The sequence below is a fragment of the Equus przewalskii genome, chromosome 1 (assembly GCF_037783145.1).
Source record: "Equus przewalskii isolate Varuska chromosome 1, EquPr2, whole genome shotgun sequence".
Lineage (NCBI taxonomy): Eukaryota > Metazoa > Chordata > Mammalia > Perissodactyla > Equidae > Equus > Equus przewalskii.
In genome coordinates, this window is record NC_091831.1 from 61,265,252 (window position 1) to 61,277,325 (window position 12,074).

At 36.8% G+C, this 12,074-nt stretch overlaps 1 protein-coding gene across 19 annotated transcripts in view; it reads right to left on the minus strand.

Moving 5' to 3' along the window:
- CFAP70 (cilia and flagella associated protein 70) overlaps positions 1-12,074 on the minus strand; it is a 134,876-nt gene that overhangs the window by 95,593 nt on the left and 27,209 nt on the right. For 15 of the 19 annotated variants that reach the window (XR_011524276.1, XM_070566033.1, XM_070565998.1 and 12 more), the window contains 2 exons: positions 815-913; positions 568-647 (listed from right to left, as the gene is read on the minus strand). The exons of the other annotated variants lie outside the window; for them this stretch is intronic. Coding sequence is in view for 11 of the 15 variants with exons in the window: in XM_070565998.1 (XP_070422099.1) it covers positions 568-647; positions 815-913 (179 nt within the window). In the remaining 4 variants the exon portion in view is untranslated. The remainder of the gene's footprint in view (positions 1-567; positions 648-814; positions 914-12,074) is intronic. 19 annotated transcript variants of the gene reach the window in all.

Below are 12,074 nucleotides of genomic sequence, written 5' to 3' on the forward strand. Positions count from 1 at the left end.
GGCCTTCCTCTCTCCTTTACTTGTGCAAAACAGAAGGCAGCTGTGGTATCTGCTGAGAGTGAGTGCACTTGCACCAGAGTGGCAAAGCAGTGCCCCAAGAAGCTCCTGATCCCCAGAAGAATTGGGAAACAGCCCAGAAAACAAACAGTGACAGAGCCTACCAATTCATACTTCCCCTCCTCCAACTACCAGAAGCAGGCTACCATGCCTGAAATTGTGTTAGGTACATTCATATACTATTGAATTTAATCCAGCAGGACACAGCTCAAGAGACATTTCCATGGTTAAGCCTTTCCTACATCTACTCCTGGGCAAAGTAACCAATACCTACTATGTGCCCCACCCCACCATTTAATCACACTGGATTTTAATCCATAATATGTAGATTATGGACTCCTAAAGTAGGATTCTGCCTTATTTATCTTTGTTTCCCAGAACCTAGCACTATGTGTGCCTGTGAAAAGAAGGCGCCTGACGAATGGACTCAACTGAATTGAACCTTAATAGCAGACAGACTTGTTAGACTGAATGGCAGGCTGCAGTGTTAAGGGTTAAAACTCTGATTACCTTAACACCTGATCGAAGAGGTTCTAAAGGCGAGCCCGGCACAGGGTGCAATGGGACCACTGTTTCAAATGAACTCTCCCCTGCGAAAAGAAGGCCAAGTCAAGCCAAAGGAAGGGTTAAGCAGAGATAAATGTGCTCATCTTTTCATCAAATTCCTCAAATTCATTGAGGCTGAGTTTTGCACTTCTCTGGAGCTAAATTTTGTGAGCTTTTCTATTTCTGCTTTCGAGCAAATCACACATCTGACCTTCCAGTAAAGGAAGAAGGTCCACCACGGCTTGCCCGAGAATTGAGGTCTTCTCATCTCTCTGTTTCTTTTCCTTTGGTAAAACCTCAGTCACGGTTACTGAAAGAATCAGAACAAACAAATGAGAACGTGCCTCGCTCATCTATCAGAAAACCAAGCAAAGCACTGTTAAAGAAATTTAAGAGAAATGAATTTGAAACCCAAGAAGGTATCAATTTTGGTGACTCTGATACAAAATACTGGAGCACCTCAGTGATCTATTGAAACTTTTGCATGCAAGTTATCAACAATGTATTTTACATCATAATCACGTACACATATTTGTATAAAAGTAACTGATACATATAATTAGAACAAAGTTTCATATAGTATTCATCCTTACTAGCTTAAAACCCTTACATATTTTCTATTCTATTTTATGTATAAAAAATTACTGGTCATGATCTTCCTCAGTTTTAGGAATGACTAAAGTCACAATCTGCAGTTTGAAAAACACCTTCTAGATCTTTGCACATTGCCTAGCATAGGGCTTAGCAGACCTTGGAGTCATTTACAGAGCACGCAAGGTATGCAGCAGGTTTTTCCCTGCAACATTACTCTGCGTATGTGCTTAAAATTTATTATGAAAATTTCAAATACACAAAAAAGTAGAGAGATAGTACGATGAATATCCATATAACCATCACCTAGATTTAACAAAAGTTAACATCATATTTACTTCATCTATTCTTATTTGCTGAAACACTTTCAAGTAAATTACAGACATCATGACATTTTACCCCTAAATACTAAAGTATACAAACCCCAAATATGGCATTTTCCTCCAAACTCACAATACTTTTATCACATCTAGCAAGTTGTGATAATAGCATTATATATAATTCCTTAATTCATCTAATGCCAAGTCTACACTGAACATTTCTCAATTATCCCAAAATTTATTTTGTAGCTGGTTTGTTCAAACTAGGATCCAATCAAAGACCACATGTTGCATTCAGTTGTTATGTTTCTTATGTTTCTTTTCCATTTAGAACAGTCCCTCCTCCCATATGCTTTTTTTTCTATGACACTGATTTGTTAAAATCATCAGGCCAGTTGTTATATAGACTGTCTCATCCTCTGGATTTGTCTTGTTTTTTTTTTCTTATGCTGTTTAATTTGTTTCTCAATCCTTGTTTCCTGTACACTTAGATTCACCTTCACCATTTCTGGCAAAGATAATACAATTTGATAACATACTTACCTACATGGTATGTTATCAAACTCTGTGATCTTTGTAATCATGAAAATGGCATCTCAGCATAATTTTATTTATCTTATTAAAGTGAGGTTGAACATTTTTCCATACATTTAAGGACCAGTTATAGTTTCTTTTCTGTGGAATTTTCATATCTCTTTCCTACGTTTTGTACATTCATCCGTTAGAGTCTTAGTATTTTTCTTATTGATATACAGGAGTTCTTTAAAGGGAAATTTGCCTTTTGTGTAGAAATGAATTGCAAATTATGCCCTAGTTTGTGACTCATCTTCTATAGTTACTTATGTAAAATGTATTAATTTTTTTTATTCTGTGGCTTCTGCATTTGTGAAATACTTAGAAAGTCTTCACTACTCTGATTATTTAATTCCATGAATTCTTATGGTACTTACATGGTTAATTTTGTACACATATTTTATCCATATAGAATTTATTTTGGTATAATTTTGAGATGTTAGTTACATTTTTTTCCAGATAGCTACCTACATGTCCTCACATCATTGATTACATAGTCTATCTTTTCCCTACTGATGTGAAATGTCATCTCAATCACTATGCTAACTTATTAGAAGTACTGGTGACTATATTTGGACCTTCTAGTCTGTCCCAATGATCTGTAAGTCTATGCATGCCCAAGTACCACATTGTTTTATTGTGATTTTATATTACATTTTACTATCATGAAGGACTAATAACCCCTCACTAACCTCCTTTTCAGAAATTCCTGATTATACTTACCTTAAAAAGTTTTTTCTGTAAGAGTCTAATTTAAAAAATGTTGGCAGATTTATAGAGTTCACATTAAATTTATAGACAAGCTTAGGGAAAATGACATCTTTATAATGTTGAGCATTCCTTTATAAGAACATGGTATGCCTTTCCTTTTGTTCAACCTCGTGTCTCTCAACATCATTTTCTTTTGTTTATTTGAATCAGGATACAAATAACGTCTACACATTGTGCTTAGTTAATGTCTCTTAAATCTCTTTTACTCTGTAGGTTCTCCTTCCATTTCTTTAGATTTTTCCCATTTTTATTTTTCTAAGAAATTGTCCATTTTATCTAAATTATCATAAGAAATGGCAGAAAATCCTTTCTTATGTCTTTTTAAAATTGTGGTAAAACACACATTACATAAAATTTACTATCCTAATTCATGTTTAAGTGTACAGTTCAGTGGTATTAAATACATTCATATTTTCATGCAAACATCACCACCATCTATCTCCATAACACTTTTCATCTTCTAAAATTGAAACTCTCTACACATTAAATAATAACTCGCCGTTCTCCCCTTCCCCTGGCAACCACAAGAATACTTTCTGTCCTTATGTAGTTGACTATTCTGGGCACCTCATAAAAGTGGAATCACACGGTGTCTTTTTGTGACTGGCTTATTTCATTTAGCATAATATCCTCAGATTTCATCCATGTTGTAATATATGTCAGAATTTCCTTCCTTTTTAAGGCTAAATAATAATCCAGCCTATGTATATACCACATTTTACTTATCCATTCATCCATTGATGAATACTTGGGTTGCTTCCACATTTTAGCTATTGTCAATAATGCTGTGATGAACTTGGGTGTACAAATATCTCTTTGAGACTCTGCCTTCCATACTTTGGGTATATACCCAGAAGTAGAATTGCTGGGTCATATCATAATTCTATTTTTAATTTTTTGAGGAACCACTAGTTTCCCCAGTGACTGTACCGTTCTACATTCTCACCAAAAGTACACACGGGTTCCAATTTGTCTGCATCTTTGCCAACACTTGTTTTATTTTTACTTTTTGAGGAAGATTGGCCCTGTGCTAATGCAAATCTTCCTTTTTTTCCCCTTCTCAAAGCCCCAGCACATAGTTGTATATCCTAGTTGTAGGTCATTCTAGTTCTAGGTGGGATGCCTCCACAGCATTGCTTGATGAGTGGTGCACGGGTCTGTGCCCAGGAACCGAACCAGCAAACCCCAGGCTGCTGAAATGGAGCCCATGAACTTAACCACTCAGCCACAGGGCTGGTCCCTGTTTTGTTTTTTGGATAGAGGCCATCCTAATAGTACGAAGTGGTATCTCATTGTAGTTTGGGTTTGCATTTCCCTAATGATTAATGATGTTGAGCATTTTTTCATGTGCTTATCAGCCATTTGTAGAACTTTGGAGGAATGTCTATTCAAATCCTTTGCCCATTTTTTTTTTTTGCTGAGGAATATTAGCCCTGAGCCATTCTTCTTTCACTTTATATGTGGGTCACCACCACAGCATGGTTGACAAGTGGCATAGGTCTGCACCTGGGATCTGAACCCGCAAAGCTGGGCTGCCGAAGCAGAGCATGCCAAACTTAACCATTACACGATGGGGCCAGCCCTGCTTTGCCCATTTTTGAAACAGGTTTTTTTGTTGTTGAGTTTTAGGAGTTTTCTATATATTCTGGATATTAATCCCTTATCAGATATATGATTTGAAAATATTTTCTCCCATCCTGTGGGTTGCCTTTTTACGCTGTGGATAGTGTCTTTTATCATGTTGAGGTAGTTTCCATCTATTCCTAGTTTGTTGAGTGATTTTTTCATGAAAGAGTATTGAATTTTGTCAAATACGTTTTTTGCATCAAGTGAGATGATCATACGGGGTTTTCTTCTTCATTCTGTTGGTTTGGTGTATGAAACTGACAGAGTCATATGTTGAAGCATCCTTGCATTTGAAGAATAAATCCCACTTGGTCATGGTCTATAATTCTTTTTTTTTTTAAGATTGGCACCTGAACTAAGATCTGTTGCCAATCTTCTTCTTCTTCTTCTTCTTTTCCCTTCTTCTCCCCAAAGATCCCCAGTACATAGTTGTATGTTCTAGCTGTAGGTCCTTCTGGTTCTGTTAAGTGGGATGCTGCCTCAGCATGGCCTGATGAGCAGTAGTAGGTCCATGCCCAGGACCCAAACTGGCAAAACTCTGGGCCACTGAAGCAGAGTGCACAAATGTAACCATTCAGCCATGGGGCTGGCCCCTATAATCCTTTTAATGTGCTGTTCAACTTGGTTTGCTGGTATTTTCTGCAGAATTAGTAGTAATGTCCCCAATTTAATTTCTGACTTTAGTAATTCAAGTGTTCTCTCCTTTTTTTTCTTAGTCCATGTATCTAAAGATTTGTCAATTTTGTTGAACTTTTCAAAGAACCAACTTTTCCTTTTATTGATTGTCCCTATTGTTTTTCTTTTTTTCAATTATTTTAATGAAATCATTACATTATTATTTATCCATTTCTGTAAAGACTTCATCATGCTCACCACCAGTAGTCTAATTTTTATCTTACATAAGTGCCCCTTTATCCCTTTCGCCCACCCCCCCAACCCCCTTTCCTCTGGTAACCACTAATCTCTTCTCTTTTTTAATGTATTTGTTTATCTTCCACATATGAGTGAAATCACACAGTATCTGCCTTTCTCTGTCTGGCTTATTTTGCTTAACATCATACCCTCAAGATTCATTCATGTTGTTGCAAAAGGGATGATTCTGTCTTTTTTTTATGGAGGTATAATAGTTTATAACATTGTGAAATTTCAGTTGTACATTATTATTTGTCAGTCACCATATGTGCTGCTTTACCCCTTAAGCCAACCACCAACCCCCTTCCCCTCTGGTAACCACTAGTCTGTTCTCTTTGTCCATGTGTTTGTTTATATTCCACATATGAGTGAAATCGTGTGGTGTTTGTCTTCCTCTGTCTGGCTTATTTTGCTTAACATAATACCCTCAAGGTCCATCCATGTTGTTGCAAATGGGACAATTTTGTCTTTTTATGGCTAAGTAGTATTCCATTGTGTATATATCTACCACATCTTCTTTATCCATTTATCAGTTGAAGGGCATTTGGGTTTCTTCCACGTCTTGGCTATTGTGAATAATGCTGAAATCTCTTTGAATTGTTGATTTTTAGTTCTTTGGACAAATGCCCAGGAGTGGGATAGCTGGGTCATATGGTATTTCTATTTTTAATTTTTTGAGAAATCTCCATACTGTTTTCCATAGAGGCTGCACCAGTTTCCATTCCCACTAGCAGTGAATGAAGGTTCCCTTTTCTCCCGATCTTCTCCAACATTTGTTACTTTTTGTCTTGGTAATGACAGCCATTCTAATGGGTGTAAATTGATATCTCCTTGTAGTTTTGATTTGCATGTTCTTAATTATTAGTGATGTTGAACATCCTTTCATGGGGCTATTGACCATCTGCATATATTCTTTGGAAAAATGTCTGTTCATATCCTCTGTCCATTTTTCAATCAGGTTGTTTGTTTTTTTGTTCTTGAGTTGTGTGAGTTCTTTATATATTTGGGAGATTAACCCCTTGTAGGAAATATGATTGCAAATACTTTCTCCAAGATGGTGGGTTGTCTTTTTGTTTTGCTCTGCCTTGCAGAAGCTCTTTAGTCTGATGAAGTCCCACTTGTTTATTTTTTCATTTGTTTCCCTTATCCAAGTAGACATGGTATTCGAAAAGTAGCTTCTAAGACTAATGTCAAAGAGTGTACTGCCTATATTTTCTTCTAGAAGTTTTACAGTTTCAGGTCTTAACATTCAAGTCTTTAATCCATTTTGAGTTAATTTTTGTGTATGGTGTCAGATAATGGTCTATTTTCATTCTTTTGCATGTGGCTGTCCAGTTTTCTCAGCACCATTTATTTTATTTTTTTATCAGTTTTTTTTTTTTTTTGAGGAAGATTAGCCCTGAGCTAACATCTGCCACAAATCCTCCTCTTTTTTTGCTGAGGAAGATTGGCCCTGAGCTAACATCTGTGACTATCTTCTTCTACTTTATATGTTGGATGCCTGCCACTGCATGGCTTGACAAGCGATGAATAGGTCCACACCCAGGATTTGAACTGGTGAACCCCGGGTCACCGAACCAGAACATGCAAGCAAACTTAATCACTGAGCCAACAGGCTAGCCCCCTAGCACCATTTATTGAAGAGACTTTCCTTTCTCCATTGTATGTTCTTGCTCCTTTGTCAAAGATTAACTGTCCAAAGATGTGTGGATTTATTTCTGGACTTTCAATTTTGTTCCATTGATCTATGTGTCTGTTTTTGTACCTGTACCATGCTGTGTTGATTACTATAGCTTTGTAGTATATTTTGAAGTCAAGTATTGTGATGCCTTCAGCTTTGTTCTTTTTTCTCAGGATTGCTTTGGCTATTCGAGGTCTTTTGCTGTCCCATATAAGTTTTAGAATTCTTTGTTCTATTTCCTTGAATAATGTTATTAGGATTCTGATTGGGATTGCACTGAACCTGTAGATTGCTTTAAATAGTATGGACATTTTAACTATGTTTTTTCTTACAATCCATGAGCATGGAATATCTTTCCATTTCTTTATGTCTTCTTCAATTTCTTTCAATAATTTCTTACCATTTTCAGTGTATAGATCTTTCACTTCTTTGGTTAAATTTATTCCCAGATATTTTATTTTTTTTGTTATGATTGTAAATGGGATTATATTCTTGAGTTCTCTTTCTGCTAGTTTGTTGTTAGTGTATAGAAATGCAACTGATTTTTGTAAGTTGATTTTGTACCCTTCAATTTTGCTGTAGTTGTTAATTATTTCTAATAGTTTTCTGATGGATTCTTTAGGTTTTTCTATATATAGAATCATGTGATCTGCAAACAGTGAGAGTTTCATTTTTCCTTTACAATTTGGATTCCTTTTTCTTCTTCTTCTTGCCTAATTTCTCTGGCCAAAACCTCCAGTACTATGTTGAATAAGAGTGGTAGGAGTGGGCACTCATGTCTTGTTCCTTTTCTCAGAGGGATGGCTTTCAGTTTTTCACCATTGAGTATGATGTTGGTTGTGGGTTTGTCATATATGGCCTTTATTATGTTGAGGTACTTTCCTTCTATACCCATTTCATAAAGAATTTTTATCGTAACTGAATGTTGGATCTTGTCAAATGCTTTCTCTGCATTTATTGAGATGATCACGTGATTTGTATTCTCCATTTTTAAAGTGGGGTATCACGTTGATTGATTTGCAGATGCTGAACCATCCCTGCGTCCCTGGAATAAATCCCACTTGATTATGGTGTATGATGTTTTTGTATTGATATATTCAGTTTGCCAGTATTTTGTTGAGGATTTTTGCATCTATGTTCATTAACAATATTGGCCCATAATTTTCCTTCTTTGTTTTGTCCTTGTATGGTTTTGGTATCATGGTAATGTTGGCCTCATACAATGACTGAGGAAGCATTCTGTCTTCTTCAATTTTTTGGAATAGTTTAGGAGGATAAGTATTAAATCTTCTTTGAATGTTCAGTAGAATTCTCCTGAGAAGCCATCTGGTCCTGGACTTTCATTTTTTGGGAGGTTTTTGATTACCATTTCAATCTCTTTACTTGTTATTGGTCTATTCAGATTCTCTATTTCTTCCTGATTCAGTTTTGGCAGGTTGTATGAGTCTAAATATCCATTTCTTCTAGGTTATTCAGTTTGTGGACATATAGTTTTTCATATATTCTCTTATAATCCTTTGTATTTCTGCGGTATCCATTGTAATTTCTCCTCTTTCATTTCTAATGTTATTTATTTGAGTCTTCTCTTCTTTTATCTTGGTGAATCTGGCTAAGGCTTGATTAATTTTGTTTATCTTCTCAAAGAACCAGGTCTTTGTTCCATTGATCCTTTCTACTGTTTTTTAAGTCTCTATTTCATTTATTTCTGCTCTAATTTTTATTATTTCCCTCCTTCTGCTGACTTTGGGCTTTGTTTGTTCTTCTTTTTCTAGTTCTGTTAGATGCAGTTTAAGATTACTTATTTGAGATTTTTCTTGTTTGTTGAGGTGGGCCTGTACTGCTATGAATTTCCCTTATAACCATTTGCTGCATCCCATAAGAGTTGGTATGTTGTTTTCATTTTCATTTGTCTTCAGGTATTCTTTAATGTATCCTTTGATTTCTTCATTGATCCAACAGTTGTTCAGCAGCATGTGGTTCAGTCTCACATATTTGTGACTTTCCCAGCTTTTTTCTTGTAGTTGATTTCTAGTTTCACAGCATTGTGGTCAGAAAAGATGCTTGATATGATTTCAATCCTCTTAAATTTATTGAGGCTGGCCTTGTTTCACAACATATGGTATATCTTTGAGAATGATCCATGTGCACATGAGAAGAATGTGTATTCTGTTGTTTTGGGATGGAATGCTCTGTCTATATCCATTAAGTCCATCTGATCAAGTGTTTCATTTAAATCCACTATTTCCTTGTTGACTTTCTGTCTGAATGATCTGTCCCTTGATGGCTGTGGGGTGTTGAGGTCCCCTGCTATTATTGTGTTGCTGTTATTTTCTCCTTTAGGTCTGTTAATAGTTGCTTTATATATTGGTGGTCCTGTGTTGGGTGCATATATATTTATAAGTGTTATGTCCTCTTGGTAGATGGTCCTTTTTATCATTACACACTGCCCCTCTTTGTTTCTCATTGTCTTTTTCATCATGAAATCTGCTTTGTCTATATAATTATGGCAACAACTGCTTTCCTTTGCTTGCCATTTGCTTAGTGTATTGTCTTCCACCCCTTCACTCTGAGCCTATATTTGTCTTTAGAGCTGAGATGCTAAGATGCTTTTCCTGCAGGCAGTATGTTGTTAGGTCTTGTTTTTTATTTTTTTAATTTTTTAATTTTTTTTTTTCTCCCCAAAGCCCCCCTTGGTACATAGTTGTATATTCTCCGCTGTGGGTCCTTCCAGTTGTGGCATGTGGGACACTGCCTCAGCGTGATTTGATGAGCAGTGCCATGTCCGTGCCCAGGATTCGAACCAATGAAACACTGGGCCGCCTGCAGCAGAGCGCGCAAACTTAACCACTCGGCCACGGGGCCAGCCCCTGGGTCTTGTTTTTTAATTCATCCATCTACTCTGTGTCTTTTGTGTATGCGTGTTTGTGTGTGTGAGGAAGATTGTCCCTGAGCTAACATCTGTGGCAATCTTCCTCTACTTTGTATGTGGGATGCCGCCACAGCATGGCTTAATGAGTGGTGTGTAGGTCCATACCGAGGATCCAAACCCACGAACCCTGGGCCGCTGAAGCAGAGTACACAAACGTAACCACTACACCACTGGGTAGGCCTCCACTCTGTATCTTTTTATTGGAGATTTCAATCCATTTACACTTAGAGTGATTATTGATCTATGAGGGCTTAATGCTGCCATTTTATCTCTTGTTTTCCAGTTGTTCTCTGTTCCATTGTTTCTCTTCCTGTGTATTTCTGACTGCCATTTCATGTTGGTGGTTTTCTGTGCAGATCTTCTCAGTTTTCTCTTTTTTAATGAATTGTGGCTCTGCTCTTATTTTTTGATTAGTGTTTACTGTGAGGTTTGTATAAAAGATTTCATAAGTGAGACAGTCAATTTTCTGATATCCTCTTATCTCCATTAGCCTAAGCAGGTTCCATTCCTTTCCTCTTCCCCTTCTGAGTTATTGTTGTCACAAATTATTCTGTTTTTGTTTTTGTGTGAGAAAGAGTCATCCTGAATTAACATCCATAGCCAATCCTCCTCTTTTTTTGCTTGAGGAAGATTAGCCCTAAGCTAACATCTGTGCCAAACTTCCTCTATTTTTTGTATGTGGGATGCCTCCACAGCGTGGCTGATGAGTGGAGCAGGTCTCCGCCAGGATCCAAACTGGCAACTCCCAGCCACTGAAGCAGAGCTCGTGGAACTTTAACCACTCAGCCAAGGGGCCAGGCCCAAATTATTCTGTTTCATCTTGTGTTTGTGACCAAGTTGAAGTGTTTATGGTTACTTTTGATGCTTTTCTTCCCTTTAAGTTACAATTGAGTATTGGCTTCCCTGTTCTGAAAGAGAGCTGTGGTCTTCTGATTTTGTCTATTTATCTCATTGCTCAAAGCTTTGTAGACCTTTGCCTTTTTATTTCAGGTATGAAGGCATCTTTGATCATTTCTTGTAAGGGAGGTCTTGTGGCAATGTACTCCTTCAGCTTTTGTTTATTTGAGAAAGCTTTTCATATCTGAAGGATAGTTTTGCTGGATAGAGAATTCTTGGCTGAAAGTTTTGTCTTTCACTACTTTGAATATACCATACCATTCTCTCCTAATCTGTAAGGCTTCTGCTGAGAAATCTGCTGAAAGCATGATAGGGGTTCCTTTGTAGGTTATTTTCTATTTTGCTGCCCTTAATATTTTTCTTCGTCATTGGCTTTTGCCAGTTTTATTATTCCATGCATTGGAGAGGGTCTTTTAGCATTGATGTAACTAGGCCTTCTATTAGCTTCATGTATTTGTAAACCTGGTTCTTTTCCCAGGTTTAAGAAGTTCTCATTTATTATTTCTCTCAACCAGCTCTCTGCTCCTTTCTCCCTCTGGAATACCTATAATCCTTATGTTGCTTTTCCTAATTGAGTCAGATATTTCTTGAAGAATTCCTTCATTTTTAAAAAAATGTTAGTTCTCTCTCCTCCTCCACTTGTAACATTTCTATATTTGTATCCTCTAAATCACTAACTCTTTCCTCCATAACATGAGTTCTATTTTTTAAGGATTCTAGATTATTTTTTATCTCATTAATTGTGTTCTTCATATCCAGAATTTCTGCTTGTTTTTTTTTTCTTTGGTTTTTTTTTTTTTTTTTTTTGGTGAGGAAGATTGGCCCTAAGCTAACATCTGTTGCCCATCTTCCTCTTTTAAATTTTTTTTCTCCCCAAAGCCCCAGTGCATAGCTGTTTATCTTAGTTGTAAGTCCTTTGAGTTCATCTATGTGGGATGCTGCCACAGCATGCCTTCATGAGCAGTGCATAGGTCTGTGCCCAGAACCCAAACCAGAAAACACCAGGCCACCAAAGCAGAGTGTGAAATTTAACCACTATGCCACCAGGCCAGTCCCTGTTTGTTTTTTTTTTAAACAGTTTCAGTCTCTTTGTGAAGTATTCCTTCTCACTGATTTTATTCCTGAGCTCACTGAACTGTCTGAGTTTTCTTGTAACTTCTTGAGTTTCATT